Below are 17,242 nucleotides of genomic sequence, written 5' to 3' on the forward strand. Positions count from 1 at the left end.
AAAAGATCACATTCCAGGACTGTGTGAAAATTATTAAAATACTGGAAATAATAGTACTTAAGATGAAGATATTATACTCTAAGATCTGGTTAAGTGACTGACATTATTATATCACTTCAGGTATTATAAAAGTAACAAAATGCTTTTAAAGATAATAAGCGTTACATTTTGAGATTGGCGGTATTCACACTTCTCTGCTTAAGTGCTTTCCTACTTTAACATAATTTAATAACAGTTAAGAGGAAAAAAAATCCAACATTTCACTTCCAACAGATACCTATCCATCTCCCTTCCCTCTTTGATATTTTTTCACACACACCCACACACAAAGTGAAGTCTCAGGTTCTGAGAAATGAATCCACCAATTAATTACCCCCAATCTTCCTTCCTTCCTTCCTCGATCATGTGCAAAACTCTGAGGACGTTAAGTGGTTCCTTTTCGGGTAGTTCGAAAGCATTCGGTGAGGAAGTGTACCGGTACGAGAGATGAACGTCCCGGTTTTGGACACCGAAGATGTAATTCTCAACCTGGCTTCCATCCTAAAATGAACGCAGAGCGTCCCCCTCCTCCCCAGGGCTGCGTGGGGTGGAATTTTAACATTGCCCCAGCGTGTTGAGCCGCGACCTGAAACTGCCCTCTTCGAGTTATAGCCCGGGCCCAGAAGCCGACACGTCTGGATGTGAATTGTGTTGATGTTTGGGGGGGGGTTTTATGATCCTCCGGAGTGATCGGACCTACTTAGGGGGAAACTGGCAGGGAGATGGAGAGAGCTGGAATATCATAATTGGCATCTTGAAATGATTATAATTCTCTCCCTCTCATATGAAATTCCTTGCCTCGCTAAAGTATGTTTGTGGGAAGGATAATATGCCATTTAATTTTCTTCTTTTCTTAAGAAGGAAGAGAAAAGAGAATAAAGATCTTTTTCAGAAGCATTTGGTGTAAGGTGGGTGAATTTTTCCACCGGAAAGTACGTGATTCATACGATACTGATTATTTCTGTGGGTGGGCACACTTGGTTTCTTAGGCCTTAGAGTTGCATACCTGACATAGTCATTCATTCTAAATAGGTATTCAGCTAAGGAGGTATTCAGAGATTTCTTAATGCCGCCGTTGAATTATGTTGTATCTTTACATAAAGGAAAAATGAAAAGCACCGTGAAATCTTTGAAACGTTATAAAAAGAAAAATCCGCTGATGCCGTTGATTCCGGGACGCGCGTATAAATGCTTGCGCTGCCGTGATTAATTTAGGAAAAATATTTTTTAACAGGGAGATGATTTTGGCAATTATTAAGCTCTTACCGTCGTCAAAGTTTTGATGGTAACACTTGCCGCCGTTGGGACAGATTCCCAATATGGGGATTCGGATCTTACGGCACTCAGAGATTTACCCTGAATCGGTTACATTAGCCTGATAGGGTCACGGAACATCCAGTCGATCAATCAGTCGGTGGTATTTACCGAGCGCTTACCGTGTTCAGAGCACCGTACCACACGCTTGGAAGAGTTCGACATGACAAGGGTTGGTAAAGATGTTCCCTGCGTGCCGGAAATGTACAGTCTAGAGGAGGAGCAGACAAAAAAATCCATAAACTACATACTAGCGGTAGGGCGGAGAGTGGGGTGAATATCAAGGGAACACAGAAGAGAGAGGGAATGGGGGAGATGAAGGTTTGATTGGGGAAGGCCTCTTGGAGATGTGCTTTTCCTAAAGGCTTTGAAGGTGGGGAGAGTTGTTGTTTTTCGTGATGTGGATGAGGGGAGGTGGCGAGCTAGACGAGATGGAGGAACAGTGAACGGGTTGGGTTCTATTTATCTTGATGATTTTGATGCCAGGCTACTCGTTTTGTTTTGTTCTGTTTTCTTTTGTTTGTTTGTTTATCCCCATTTAGACGATGAGCCCGTTGTTGGGCAGGAATCGTCTCCGTTGCCAAATTGTACACTCCAAGAGCTTGGCACAGTGCTCTGCACATAGTAAGCGCTCAATAAATACGACTGAATGAATACTCTGGTGCTTAAAATAGTGCTTGGCACAGAGTGAGCACTTAAATGCCGTCTTTTTTTTTTTTAACCATTTCTACAAGCAGATCACAATTGTACTAATTCATGTATCTGCTGGTACATATGTCCTTAGCACAGTCACGCGTGAACATGCCTCCTCACAATCATACACATACATGCTTCCTCCCATCCACATACATACCTCCTCAGACCCTTAGCTGACCAGCCTAAGTGCACGGTGTTGATCTGAAGCTGGAAAAATGCAGCACGTAAGATTTCAGGTGGCAGACATTAGGCAAAAATACTGATTTTTAAATGCTTGAAACTTCCTTTTGGGGGTGGGGGGCGGAGGGGCATACTTTTGGCCTATGAGTTCAGTATTTACAACGTTACTTTTCTTTGATTCGTTGAGTCACGAAAGACAGCAAAATCAGCTGCGTCAATTACCGAGCAAATCTTAGAAAAATCGCCTCTGCCCTTCTCTTCCCACAACCCCGTAATCCTTTTTGGTGACGGGGCTTCAAGTATTACAAAATATAATCAATTTGCTGTTCCATCTGTGCAATCGTCAACCTGAGCGCACTGGAGTAAACACCGCCCCGAGCTTTGGGTTAATTTATTTGTTATGTGTTGTCTTCCTTCTTAAGATCTCAAGACACTGTCAGTAGGTCATTTAAACTTTCCAACTAGATTTTGGAAAATAAATATCTTTCAATAAAACGACAGAGCAGTTGACGGACCAGACTGGTAAAAGGGACAAGGGGGGAAGATGTGGTGCTCGTGAAAGAAAATGGAAGGGGCTATAATCGAGACCCGGGAGTCAGAGGACCTGGGTTCTAATCCCGGCTCTTCCACTTGTCTGCCGGAGGTCCTCGCGCAAGTCAGTTAACATTTCTGTGCTTCGATGACCTCGTCCGTAAAATGGGGATTAAAGTTGTGAGCCCCACGTTGGGCCTGGATTGTATCCTACCCGATTGTCTTAATGCTTAATTCGGTGCCCGCACGTAGTAAGCGCTTAACAAATACCAAAAAAATGAGAGCAACAACAGAAAACCGTTGGTTTGGGCGGCCCCACAGATGTGCGCTCATGGGATGCTCTCAGCTTTTGTTAGTGCTGTCTTTGCCCGAAATGTTGCTTTGTTTGCTTTAACTTTAAGGCCTTGGATCAGCAGTCCTCCGTCTCCCACTGCCGTCGGCCTGTGACGTATAAGTCTATCCGTGTGTTGGTTCATTCTCTCCTAATGCTTAGTGGAGTGTTTTCGGAGTCTAGGCAACAGCGCCAACTTCAGATTCCAGCCGATGAAACTGTCGTTGATGCTGTTCATGGTTTTGCAGAGAGTTGGAGTAGGGTTATTTCCTGAACGTCTGCTGGGTTCAAAGCATTCTACTTACGTTTGGGAAGTACACAAAGAAATCTCCTTGTTTTAAAATCCCGTTACTCGTCCCCAACATCCTCGCGAGGTAGGCAAAGGCGAGTATTTTTCATCCCCATTTTCCAGGTGAACGGGGGGTCCGTAGAGGCTAAATGACTTCCTTGAGATCACATAAACAGGTCAGTGACGGAGTTGGAACTAAAGTCCATGTGTTTTGACTTCCAGACTCAAGCTCTTTCTACTGCAGGGAATTTGTCTGTTATATTGTTGCGTTGTGCTCTCCCAAGCGCTTAGTACAGTGTCCTGCTCACGGTAAGCCTTCAGTAAATAAGACCGATAAATTGAAAAAGCAGAAAATTCTGGGGAATGCTTAAGTGGGATTTTAACAACCGGAATGCTCTGCTAACTGGTATTTCAGATTTCCAATACAAGGGTAAACCTCTCTCGAGATCAGAATTGATTTGAGACCTCTCCTGGCAAGGAGGAGGTGGATCATTATTATCATCAGTGCTATTTATTGAGCAACTCTTGAGTCTAAAACTCTGTACTAAGCACTTGGGAAGTGAGGTTTCCTATTCTCATGGAGTTTATAATCTAAGAACAAGGGTCAGCTGTAACCAGATTTCTGGAATCTTCTGTGTAGGCTTTCAGTCAGTCAACCCATGTTATTTATTGAGTACCTACCGTGTGCAGGGCACTTTACTAAACGCTTGGGAGGGTACAGTAGAGTTGATAGACACAGTCCCTACCCTCTTAGCTAACCCAAATTCTTGGATAAGCAGCACCTCCCAATCCTGCCCCAGGCTGGAAAACAAAGTTATTTCCCCTAGCGCCCTTTCCTAAAATAAACATGATTAAAACCCACTAAACTAACTAGATTTATTGATCGTCACACCCGTCATAAGTGGATTTCTTATGGGTGACCAAACGAGTAATATTTTCCATTAATTACTGTACGCTTTCTTGGCTCTTCGCTAAGTACAAATAAACATCTTAGCCGGGAATTGTGACTCGACTCTTTTTAAGAATAGTTTTATGGGCGTTCCAACTTTGAATCTCCCTTTTAGGTGGTCTTTGGATAATCGCCTTCGGCGATGCATCACCCTGTCAAATAAAGAAGTCTGTAGACAAGGCGTTAGCCCTAGAAAAGTTCTTAGCCCTGTCAAACGCGTGGAATGATTTCTTGGGGCAGCTCTCGATCTGTTAATTTTTTATATGAAAATGAAATTTTGAATCATCCATGCAGCGCTGTACTTTAATTCTCATTTAAAAGAAATGTGTTTAAGTAAATTCTCACCAATGTTTAATGTCTGAAACACTGAATTCAGAGATTGGTTAAAAGTTAAATGTACAGAAGAATCATATTTGTAATTCCCATTTGCATTTCACAGAAGAAATATAAAACTCATCCCATGCTTTTTGCCCAATGAAGTATATAAAAAGTTATATGCGAACTCCATTTTAAATAGATCTAGCTTAATTAAATTAGACAGCACAATGCCTAATGTTTGATCACGACGGAAACAAGGAAATTGCTAAAATTGTTTTCACCCTAGAATTTTATGTTACGCCTTAATATATGGTAGATTAGGTGCATAAACGTGTATACCTACAGTATTGGCAAACTCTACCGTTTATGTAGTTATGCATCCTAATATATTCCCATATGAAAAGTTCGACCTGAAGAATCCTCTTTTCTTCGTCCGTGTAATAGAGGTAAACGTAAATGAGAGTCTTTGCAATTCCATCGGCGAGAGCAGTTGACCCCTACCTGGGCAATAGCTGATCTGAAAACCTGGCCACTTGGCCATCGTGAAGCAAAAATCTCACTGATGTCGTCTTTGGTCAAGAGTCACGTGACTTGCTCAGATTTCATCTTTTCGCAGAGCTCCTTAGCAAGCGTTCACCGCCAGTTTTTGGCCGCCGCAGAGTCACTGAAGTCCTTCTGGGATACTATGGATGAACTCGACGAGAAGACCTGGGTGGTGGAGCCAGAAAAACCCAGCCGTAGCGCCACTATGCGAAGAATTGTCCTAGGTCGGTGTGAAAGAAGGGGAAAGTGTTGGGAAATAGTGAGGTTCCCGCTGTGGTTTTTTTTGTTTGCTTGGTGGAAAAAGAAAATAGCTCTTACACGGTCAGCCGAGGTGTCTTTCTACCGTGCCGAGCTGCTTAGAATGAATGCGAAAATTTGGGGGGATCAAGTATAATTGCTCCGAATATGATTTTTTATTTCAATACCAGAATATTTTGGGAGTAGGTATTACATATGGAAATAGAAATACTCAAGTTCTTTCAGGAATTTTTTTTTTGGTATTTGTTAGGCGCTTACTGTGTGCCAGACAGTGTTGTAAGCACTGGGGGAGATGCACGGTAATTGGGTTGGACACAGTCTGCGTCCCGCATGGGGCTCACGGTCGTAATCCCCATCTCACAGATGAGATAGTCGAGGCACCGAGAAGTCAAGCGACTCGCCCAAGGTCACACGGTAGACGGAAGCGATCCCACGAGGAGAACATTCAGAAGAAAACATTTAGTAAATTACAGATAATGCGTGGAAGGTGGAAGAGGTTATGAAAGACTCGAATCCTTCCTTATTTGGCAGTGAGGAGACGTGTCAGACATATATCGCTGATTAAATATATATTGGATTCCCCCTTCAGGAGAACACCAACTCAAAATATATAGATACAGGGGGAAGAGTGATGGGACTCAGCACTTTCATCAAATCAGGGGTAAGTGGGGGGAGTGAAACCATTAGAAGCAGCGTGGTTTAGTGGAAAGCCCCGGGTTCTAATCCCGGCTCTGCCCCGTGACCTTGAGCAAGTCACTTAACTTCTCTGTGTCTCGGTTACCTGATCTGTAAAATGGAGATTAAGACTCTGTCCATCCTGACTAACCTATATCTACCCCAGCACTTAGTAGAGTGCCTGGCACATAGTAAGCATTTCACAAATACTATAGGAAAAAAAAATCTCTGTCCCTGCAGCTTCTTGGGTATCTCTGCATGCTCAGAAAGAAAGGATCCAGAAGGAGTTTGAAGATCCTGGCCATGCGTCTCCGTCTCCCCGAGTCTCAGGGGATATCGCCTTTCCGGAGCTCAACCTTAGTGGAAAACGGGCGATCTGGATCCCTCCCAGCCCGGCCTCAGTGGGAAATAATAATAATGTTGGTATTTGTTCATTCAATAGTATTTATTGAGCACTTACTATGTGCAGAGCACTGTACTAAGCGCTTGGAATGAGCGAGTCGGCAACAGATAGAGACAGTCCCTGCCGTTTGACGGGCTTACGGTCGTTAAACGCTTACTATGTTCAGAGCACTGTTCTAAGCGCTGGGGGAGATTCAGGGTCATCAGGTGGTCCCATGTGAGGCTCACAGCCTTCACCCTCCTTTGACAGATGAGGGAACTGAGGCCCAGAGAAGTGAAGTGACTCGCCCACAGTCACACAGCTGCCAAGCGGCGGAGCTGGGATTCGAACCCATGACCTCTATCTTCCAAGCCCGGGCTCTTCCCACTCAGCCACGCTGCTTCTCTAAGAGGAAAGGGTAGAGGAAAGGGTCCTCTACCGTATCCCAACTCCTTCCCCTAGGTTTTCTCCACTTCCTGCCTTGTGTCTTCCTTTCATTCGGTCGTATTTATTGAGCGCTCACCGTGTGCAGAGCACTGTACTAAGCGCTTGGAAAGTACAGTCAGCCATAAAGAGAGACAATCCCTGCCCACACCAGACTTACAGTTTAGAAGTCTGTATAAAGCCAGTGAACTGGCTGTATGAGAGAGAGAGAAAGGGAGTGAGTAAGTGTGTGGAGGTGGGAGTAAATATTGCAAATTCTCCAGGTTTGATATGTATCTTTTTGCACAGGGGATAAGACTATTTGACCTTTTTGGACCATTTTACTCCCCCTTGGGCGGATAGCTTCCGTACGGGAACTTGACTCTCTCTGGGTTCACCCTTCCTCCTTCCCTCACTTGCCTTTTCTACGGTCCGTCCATCTGAGGCCCTGCTGTGCTTTCCCTCCCGCTCCGTCCACCCCTGACCCTCCCTCCTCTGGGCGCCTCCCTCCAGGATCCGCTTCTCAGCAAGCTCGGGGAAAGATAAGTTAACTCGGCTCCCGCTGCTAAACGAAGCCGACTCTGCGACGCGGCAGAGCGGAGCCCGCTGCTCGAAGGTTAATACGGGGCTTGTGCTCCAAGCGGAGAATTAGTGTGATTTTGATTAATCGGACTACAGACATCCCTCCGTTGGCATCTGGAAAGAAAGGAGAGGTTTTCATTTTTCATCTCTTACACCTTGGTGATTTGAATATCCAAACGGTCCAACTTTGTCCCTTAGTTTGTTTCCTCGTTGAAGGAAACACCATATTTTCGTCTTGGGAGTGGCGATTGTTTCCATCAAGTATTTTGGGAGCATTAAAACCTCTGCCCCGTGGACCATCCGCTCGGGTTACGGAATAAGTCAATCGGTGCTATTTACTGAGCGCTTACTGGGTGCAGAGGGCCGTACTAAGCCCTTGGGAAAGTACGATATAATAATTGGAAGATTTCACCCCTACTCACAAAGAGCTTGCAGCCTACAGGACCACCCCGACAAATGGCGTGGCCTAGCGGGGAGCGCAAGGGCCTGGAAGGCGGAAGGACCAGGGTTCTAATTCCAGCCCCACCACTTGTCTGTTGTGTGACCTTGGGCAAGACACTTCTCTTTGTCGTGCCTCAGCCCTAAAACGGGGATTAAGGCCGTGAGCCCCACGGGGGACCGGGACTGTGTCCGACCTGATTACCTTGTACCTACCCCAGGGCTTAGAACGGTGCTTGGCACATAGTAAGCGCTTGATTATTATTACTGATAAGGCACCGCCTCCGGTATATAAACCGTGCCTCTTCCAGTTGACCTTTAGTTCAGAGAAACTGCCCTGGTTAATGATGCTTTAGCCCTCGGAAAGGAATAAGCAATTGTTGACTGCGTTTATGTTAGTTTATTGTTTGTCATCCAGCTCGATTGTAAGATCCTTGCGAGCAGGGATCGTGACTTATTTGACCTAGTAGGACCTCGATCAAGATTATCGATTGATCGTGAATACTAACTACTTAAGTGTCCCACTCCAGTGGTCTGCACGAGGCGCTTGATAAATACTATTGATTGATTGATTGAAGTCCCACAAAGCATGACAGTTGAAATTCTCACCTGGAGCTCCTTTTTAAAAAGGACCACAGAAACGACGGCCTAAGGTTTTAAATGGGGGCGGGAGGATGTGGGAGCTAATGTTCAAACTTGAGCCACCACTGGCCTCCTCCCCCCGTGGGATTTTCCTAGCAGGTTCAATTGGTTTTCGGTGGGGCCCGCTTAACTTGGAGATAAGTTTCAGTTGGGTTAAAACGGGGACCGATTAAGTTGGAAGTAAGATTCGGGTGGATTAAAACGGGGTCTGGTTAACTTGGAAGTCACCTCTGAATCGCATATACCTCGTAGGTTCTAATCCCGACTCCTCCACTTGCTCCCCGTGTGACCTCGGGCAAATAATAATAATGATGTTGGTATTTGTTAAGCGCTTACTACGTGCAGAGCACCGTTCTAAGCGCCGGGGGAGATACAGGGTAATCAGGTTGTCCCACGTGAGCTCACAGTCTTCATCCCCGTTTTATAGATGAGGTAACTGAGGCGCAGAGAAGTGAAGTGATGCCCACAGTCCCACAGCTGACAAGTGGCAGAGTTGGCATTCGAACCCACGACCTCTGACTCCCAAGCCCGGGCTCTTTCCACTGAGCCACGCTGCTTCTCTCCGTGCCTCCATTTCCTCATCTGTAGAGTTGGAGCCTCAATACCTGCTCTCTCTCCTTCTTAGACTCTGAACCCCAGGTGGGACCGGATTGTCTTGTATCTACCCCAGCGCCTGGTACAGTGCTTGGCACATAGTAAGCGCTAAACAAAATATAATAATAATAATAATAACGGTAATTGCAGGTGAGATGCAGGGGGGTTGCCGGCCTGCCACAGCGACTACTGTTTTGGGACCTTTATGCATTCAGCAGTGGCTCATGAACCCCTCCAACCAACCTCCAACCCCCCCTTTTAGACTGAGGCCTGAGGGCCAGAGTGAGCAGCGGGGCTCAATGGAAAGAGGCCGGGCTTGGGAGTCAGAGGTTGTGGGTTCTAATCCCAGCTCCGCCTCTTGTCAGCTATGTGACCTTGGGAAAGTCACTTAACTTCTTTGTGCCTCAATCACCTCATCTGTAAAATGGGGATTGCCCGTGAGCCCCACGCGGGACGACCGGATTACCTTGCATCTCCCCCGGTGCTTAGAACAGTGCTTGGCACATCAGTGAGTGCTTAAGAAATACCATTATTATTATTAATTAAGATCTTCCCCACGCTTAGTACAGTGCTCTGCGCCCAGTGGGCAGTCAGTAAATGCCAACGAATGAAGAGCCGCCACATGATTCATTTCCTGGGATTGTAATGCCTGACAAAGTTTCAGATGAAGAAACTCATCCCTTAAATCTCATTCCCAATCCTTTTACTGTCTCCTACAGTCGTGGGAATCGGCCGGCTCCAATCCCGTACCCCCAAGCGTTCAAAATTGGTGTTTCTCAGTCCTAGCCCCTGGGTCTGTTTTGGCAGGGAAAGATCTTGAAGACTTAATTCTCTTCTTACAAACAGAGTAGCGTTTTGTTTATGGAAACATTACCTCTTAGATGAGGGCATTCTTTTTCCAGCCGAAATTGCGGTTAATTCTATTTTTTTTTTTCAAGCACTAATGCTTTTAAAATTAGAATTATGCTCCAAATAATAATTTTAATAATTTCTGTAAATCTAATTTCAAGAAGTATTCGGTTCATTTTTTTTTAATACGTGTGAAGATGGCTGACGGTATTACAGCTACTTAATTTCTTAACGTCTCCGTGTCTCTCTCTCTCTCACACAGGAAATAACGCATCGATAAATATCGAGGTGGATCCCAGGCATCCCACGATGCTTCCCGACTGCTTCTTCCTCGGCGCCGACCACGGTGAGGCATCTCATCTCTTTTAGATCATTTCATCCCTCTCTTTAAAAATCAAAACCTCGCGGTCCAAACGGCAGCATCCAAGTCCCAACCTCTGACTGAAATTTACAAGCTGGATCCGGGAGTTATGGCTGGATCTCACTGCCCAGAACGGTCATGTGAACAAACCCTTTCCAGCTGTAAATTTCCGTCTTAAGCGATGACGTGACGTGTGTCTGTCTGCGGGGGACCCGGCAGGAGGAAGATGGAGGCCAGTTGTGCTCTTTTTGGACGCCTTACTTTTCATTCATGCATGTCATTCATGTCTCTGGCATTCGGTCAGCCTCGTGCCTAAATCAGCACTGGGTCAGATTCTGAAAAATTAACAGTAACAGTAACAATAATAACTGTGGTATTTGTGAAGTGCTTGCCAGATGCCAGGCACAGTTCTAAACGCTGGAGTAGATACAAGATAATCTGGTTGGGCACGGCCCCTGTCCCACCCAGGGCTCACAGTCGTAATCCCCAGGTGACTGATGAGGTGACTGAGGCACAGAGAACTTAAGTGACTTGCCCAAGGTCACACAATAGACAAGTGGCAGAGCTGGGATTAGAACTCAGATCCTTCTGACCCGGGCCCGTGCTCTATCCATTAGGCCACCCTAGTTTGGGGACATTACACAACTACCCGATTAGGAGAGAAATCCCAAACACTCAAGCATACCAAATATTGATATAAGTCGATGTGAATAATTGTCCTGATGATTTCATCTGCTTGTTTGATTTCTCATCGCTAAGCCTTAATAATTTGGCAGAGGTTAAAATGATTCAAATTCTCTATTCTTTTCCTCCCTCATCGCTGGGCATTATCCTAACGCTTAATCACGAGTCTTCTATTAGTAGTTCGCGTCTCATATCCAACGCAGCGCTTAACGCATGCTCGACACGCAATAAGCACTTTCTAAATATTATCTTTTATTTGTAGTAGAAGCTTTAGCATCAAGGCGAGGCAGTGTGGGCTCGTAGAAAGAGTACAGGGGTGGGAGTCGAGAGCTCTGCCCCTGGGCTGCTGTGTGACCTTGGGTGAGACACTTAACCCCAGCGCTTAGGACAGTGCTCTGCACATAGTAAGCGCTTAACAAATACCAACATTATCATTATCATTATTATTATTAACCTCTCTGGGCATCATTTCCCTCGTCGATAAAGCAGAGAGATCACCGTCAGGCTCGGGTGGGATAGGGACCCATGTGCATCTCACAACCCTACCTTGAATTTACTCCAGCGCTTAGCGCACAGTAGACACTGAACGAGCGCCATACCGAGGAGGAACTCCTCCGGGCTGCAGTTGAGCTCTCCTTCAACTTCCCCCTCTGAGATCAACCCAAACCCTTTCTTTTCGACAGTGGTAAATCCCCTCGGATTTAAGCTGAGCAAGAATATCCATCTCTGGTAAGTTTCTCGGGCGCACGATTGCAGTTCATTTTCTTTCCTTTCCCAAATGAAGACGCTAAACCGTTTTCCCTTTTTACCTTCAGGGATCCGACAAACAGCCTCCTGCAGAATTTGAAAGATGTTTTAGAAATGGATTTTCCATCCCGAGCTACCCTGGAAAAATCCGTACGTTGGTCTGTCACTTCTCCGCGGAGTCTGAATAGCGGGGATTAATGAAAGTCACTTAGGTTCTTAATATCTGCCAGAGGAGCAGAAAAAAGGCCAGAAAAGGTGGTAATTGGAAGGATATTATAACAAAGATTTCTGAACTGCAAGCAACAGTTGCATCAAAGAACTTGTTAACCTTTGATTGGTGGTTAGAAGCACACTTTTTTCCATGGTCTCCATAGCAGTAAGGTGATTAATAACAGGCATCATTATTATTAAAAGTGGGGGGAAAGGTCCAGAGTAGCTAATGAGATGTTTAGATTTTCTGCACAATCCTCTTACGATGACAGAAATAAAGTTCTAATTAGCCAGGTAGAATGGCTGCTGAAGGAGAGAGCAAAAGAGGCATCCCAGCTAGAACAGACAACGCTACATTGTGCAAACTGGGAATTGATTTCTGACAAAGCTATCGCGGTAGCGGACTGCCAGGCGGCTTTTGTATTTAGATACGGAGTTCTGGAGCCCCATAGCTGACGGATGTCAACGTCCCCCACCCCGCCTCAGCATGGCAGCGGACAGCGAACGTTCGTTGCGTTACCCCTTCCGCGCCGGCCGAGGAAGGAAGCCGGTTTCAATGGGGGGGGGGAGGGTGCGGACGGACTGTGTACGTGGGTTGAGTAAGCCAAGAAACGAAAGAGGAGACCTTTCCTCCTGTATTTCTGGACGTGACCAAATGAAGTTTATACGGCCTTCTTCTCCATTTGCCTTAGGAAGGGTGTTTAAGATGACCTCAAACAGGTAGTGTGTTGGGGCCAGACAAGTCAGTCTTATCAACTAAATCATTCGTTCCCCCACTAGATCGGATCGTGAGGTGCTTGGGGGCAGGGATCGTCGTCGGTCGATCCCGTTGTCCTTTCCCGAGCGGTCGGGACGTTGCCCCCCGCCCCCGATAGGTGCCGAATAAGTGCCCCTGACTCATTCGTTCCTTTGAAGGAGTTCACCATGGACTGTGGGATCTGTTATGCTTATCGACTCGACGGGGCCATTCCCGACCAAGTGTGTGACAATGGCAAGTGCGGACAACCCTTCCATCAAGCCTGCTTATATGAGGTAAGAAAAGCAAACCGGGTTTTGCACTTAATCCTCTCAAGACCGCAGCGGGAATCGGCCAAATCCACTGTCATCCAAGCTGCTCCGCTCGGTCGAGGGTGACCTCCCCATCATCCGCTAGATAAGAAGAATTATGGTATTTGTTAAGCGCTTACTATGTGCCAAGCGCTGTCCTAAGCCCTGGGGTGGATATAGGGTTGTCAGGTTGTCTCACGTGGGGCTCAGAAATGCTATTTGCCTGCAAACCCTAAGGTGTGGGTGGCTTTTTCTGATCCAGACTGATCCCGCAGAATGTTAGTGGAGTTTTTTCTTAATCCCCGCTTGTGTAGACATTTTGGGTATTGTCTTTCCCCTCGTCCGAGCCTGGAAGGGTTGGAGTGGGAGGCCCTTTCCGGGACACAGCAGTAGATCTGCGGGAAGGTTTTCAGCGTTTGCTACTGCCATGCTCCATTTGCCCCAGAGATCGGGCACCACTTAAATTCCTTTTTTTCTTCTATTTTTTTTTTATCTTGACAGTGGTTGAGAGGCCTATTGTCCAGCAGGCAGAGTTTCAACATCATCTTTGGTGAATGTCCATATTGCAGCAAGGTAGGGAAGTGAGAAAATCCATTTGATTGTGCCTTTCTGAGCATCCTGAAGTAGTGTTAGGTTAGAAAATTCCATTTTAAAGAACAGCAAAACTACCCTTAGCAGATGGTACCCAAAAACTGCTTTTGAAAAGTGCATTTTTGATTTAGTAAAATGCTACAAAGTGAAGAGAGAGAGATTTATGGTGATTTTTGAGCATTAGCACCTAGATTTTTTAAAAAAAACACCTTTTCCGGATTTCACATAAAAGCTAGAACTTATATATATGTTTTCTCTAAAATGTAAATATCACTTCACTTGTAAAACCCAGACGTTTTATTCTTCAATGTCCATATAGTCACTGTATAAAATTTCGGGGGAAAAAAAATTGATCTCTAGTAAAATACCATGAATTTATCTTAATCTCCTCTCTTCCAAGCCAATTACACTGAAGATGTCTGAGAGGAAACCCTGAAACGAGAACTTTAAAAATGCCCGAGGAGAAGCAGGGGAAATGGAGAAAATAAACAGACGGCATCTCATCTGGGAACGACATCAAAGATAAGTCAGAGAGAGAAAGATTAAAAGCAAAAGAAAAACTATGACTACGCCATAGCGAAAGACTTCAGCCTTGGCCTCGTGGCTGAAACCCGGTTGAGACGGAGAGGGCCGCAGACCGCGGGAATCGCTGCTTCTGCAGGGAGTCGCCTTTCTCTCGAGATCAGCCGCGCCCCCCCACCCGGAGGAAGATGTGGACCGAAAACGCCTCGGCTTGGCAAATGAACTCGGACCGGTACGATCCTGACTGGGCTCCGGGACAGAGTCGGGAGAATGAGTCTGGTCGATGGTAGCCGAGACCCCCGCAACTCTCCGATAATCTCCTTGGGGCCCCGGGGGCCTCGGCGGCGTGTTCTGTGGAAGAAGAAAACGCCTGTCGTTAGAGGTCTCTTCTGCCGACCCGCTTCAGATCTGTATACGTCCCGTCCCGCGCCACTGACTTCGTCCTTTTACCCGAAGGTTCGGTCAGAATTTCTTCAGGAAATGTGCCGGAGGGTTCAGGTATTTCTATGTACTGGTCTCTGTGTGACGCTCTGTGTTTTACATGAAGTCGTGTTATTTTTAAATGCCGCGTTTGACTAGACATCTGCTAAAGAATTTTTTGGGAGGGAGGATGCAAAATAAATGTATAAAGGAAGCCCTTGTGGAAGCTTATTTTCTGTTACGTGCAACAATAAGGCCCGTACCATTTACTTTCTTAATCCAGCTTGTGGAAGTGGCTATAGACACTGATGCACGGGATTGTCCCAAATAAGATCGAGACACTCGGACCGAAGCGGTGCGGTCTAGTGGGAGGAGAACAGACCTGGGTTCTAATCCCAGCTCCGCCGCTTGCCTGCTGTGTGACATTGGACGAGGCCCTTCACTTCTCTGTAAAATTCTAATTTTACATCGGTAAAATGGAGATAAAGACCGTGAGCCCGACACGGACCGTGTCCAAGCTGATTATCTTGTCTCTCCCCCAGCCTGGCACATTTTGTCTTATGCCATCGAGTCGTTTCTGACCCACAGCGACACCACGGACACGTCTCTCCCAGAACGCCCCGCTCTCCAACTTGAATCGTACCGGTAGTGCATCCACAGACTTTTCTTGGTAAAAATCTGGAGATGGTTTACCACCGCCTCCTTCCGCGTAGTAAACCTGTCTCCTCCCTCGACTCTCTCCCGTGCCACTGCTGCCCAGCATGAGTGAGCCTCGACTTGCAGCCGGTGGCCTTCCGCTCGCTAGCCACTGGCCAAACTAGGAATGGAGCGGACAGGCCTCCGCTCGACTCTCCCTCCCACAGCCGAGACTGGTAGAGGACTGGAAGCTCTCCAGGTGCGACCCTGAGAGGGGAGCCTGACACGCAGTAAATTTAACAAATGCCATTAAAAAAACAAAACCTATCGGCTGGATGGACTAGCAGATATCCACGTGTATTACCTTAGTGCATACAATCTAGGCAGGTGGCAAACCCCATCCTTCCACTGTTCTATTCCTCCTCTTCCCCGCTCTCCCTTCCCTCTTTCCCTTTTCCCGTCCTCTAGTACCACTTGAAAATGAACTGGAGGTTCCGAGTCCGGCACACGGTGCTTGAATTCTAGGCTGGATCTAAGAGTCTTCACTTGCCCTCTGTGGTAGCACACACCCAGGGGAATTTTTCCCTAGCGGATCCAAATTACCCAGTTTGAATTTGTCCATCAGGTCCAGATCCACAAGGGCCGGGGGACGGGGGGAGACCCCCGCAACGGGGTCAGAGTAATCCATATCTCCAACAAGCGCTTGGGAAGCGCTCGGTAAATACGATTGCGTGAATGACCGAAGTGACGGCCCAAGGTGTTTCCCTCCCCTAGTCAGATGGTTCCCGCTTCCTCCTATTTGCTAAAGGCAAATTTCCCTCCTTCCTTCAGAAAAAAAATTTAACAACAGTGCTAGCCATCGTTGAGGCCCCGGTCCAGCTGAATGCTAAGAAGTCAATTGCATGTGTATCTCGGAGCCAGATTGGCCCCCTCAGTCCAACACGAAATTTCCCCTCTACCCCGAGGATAGAAAAGAGGTTCAAAAAGCGAGGGGCGGGGGGAATAAAAGAATCACAATTTGGAACCATTTTTCAGCAGTTATTAAGCACGTTAAATAAAGATCCCTTTTGCGAAGCTTTTCTTTACTAACGGTCCCGAAGGGCCAACGCGGATCTCTCAGCTATGTGTCTGCATAGCTGAAAGCGAGGAGTTTCAACCCCAAGTTTCAACCAAAACAGCCTGTTTTCCTGTAAACAATCCCTAACTACCCAGGGAGCCCCGCTACACGGGAACAGCAGGCTTCCCTTATGGGCAGCGGATCGCGTCTACCAACTCTGTGCTGTTGGGCTCTCCCAAGCACTTACTACAGTGCTCTGCAAACAGTAAATGCTCAATAAACACCACTGAATTGATTGATCGACTCTGGGATTCATCCTCATCTAGTCATCTATTCTCAGTCCCTGAAGCACCTAACGTTTCAAAGGTGGCTGGGGAATTTTCAGGACATTCCGTTACGTTCTTGTCGTACCAAAAGAAATCCGGATAAGCCTATACGTAATAATAATGGGACTTAAGGGCTAATTATGTGCCGAGCACTGTTCTAAGCACTGGGGCGGATACAGGTTAATCAGGTTGGACACAGTCCCCGTCCCACAAGGGACTCACAGTCTTAATCCCCATTTTACAAGTGAAGGAGCTGAGGCCCAGAAAAGTGAAGTGACTTGAACGAGGTCACACGGCAGACGGGCGGCAGAGCCGGGATTAGAATCCCGGTCCTAACGACGACCAAATACGGCGCTAAGCAGGGGACCGGTCTCCTCTCACCCAGCAAGGTGTTTCCCAGTCGACGGTTCCGGCCGGCTCCTCCTCCCTTGGTCTTCCGCCGCAGGCCAGCTGGGGTCCGGCGCTCCCGCGGCCGGGACCTCCTCCGTCCTTCCCCTGGCCCGGCGCCGGGCCGGGCCGCCTTTCCGCGGGTGTTGGAGAGTCACCGTGTGGACAACCGACCTGGGGAGGCAACAGGAGAATGCCCTCGAGCCCAAACCGTCCCCCGT

At 46.9% G+C, this 17,242-nt stretch overlaps 2 protein-coding genes across 4 annotated transcripts in view; one reads left to right on the plus strand and one right to left on the minus strand.

The window, feature by feature from the left end:
* The window catches only part of FANCL (FA complementation group L), a 47,923-nt gene extending 33,094 nt beyond the window's left edge, over positions 1-14,829 (plus strand). Inside the window, exons 8-14 of the mRNA XM_001510884.6 lie at positions 5,264-5,414; positions 10,296-10,379; positions 11,762-11,807; positions 11,894-11,975; positions 12,951-13,067; positions 13,584-13,655; positions 14,074-14,829. Of these exons, the coding sequence (XP_001510934.1) occupies positions 5,264-5,414; positions 10,296-10,379; positions 11,762-11,807; positions 11,894-11,975; positions 12,951-13,067; positions 13,584-13,655; positions 14,074-14,109 (588 nt within the window). The 3' untranslated portion in view covers positions 14,110-14,829. The remainder of the gene's footprint in view (positions 1-5,263; positions 5,415-10,295; positions 10,380-11,761; positions 11,808-11,893; positions 11,976-12,950; positions 13,068-13,583; positions 13,656-14,073) is intronic.
* VRK2 (VRK serine/threonine kinase 2) overlaps positions 13,948-17,242 on the minus strand; it is a 69,605-nt gene continuing 66,310 nt past the window's right edge. For all 3 annotated transcript variants that reach the window (XM_029071471.2, XM_029071469.2, XM_029071470.2), the window contains 2 exons: positions 17,016-17,195; positions 13,948-14,546 (listed from right to left, as the gene is read on the minus strand). In XM_029071471.2, the coding sequence (XP_028927304.1) occupies positions 14,190-14,546; positions 17,016-17,195 (537 nt within the window). In that variant the 3' untranslated portion in view covers positions 13,948-14,189. The remainder of the gene's footprint in view (positions 14,547-17,015; positions 17,196-17,242) is intronic.

Source organism: Ornithorhynchus anatinus, chromosome 9, assembly GCF_004115215.2.
Source record: "Ornithorhynchus anatinus isolate Pmale09 chromosome 9, mOrnAna1.pri.v4, whole genome shotgun sequence".
Taxonomy (NCBI): Eukaryota; Metazoa; Chordata; class Mammalia; order Monotremata; family Ornithorhynchidae; genus Ornithorhynchus; species Ornithorhynchus anatinus.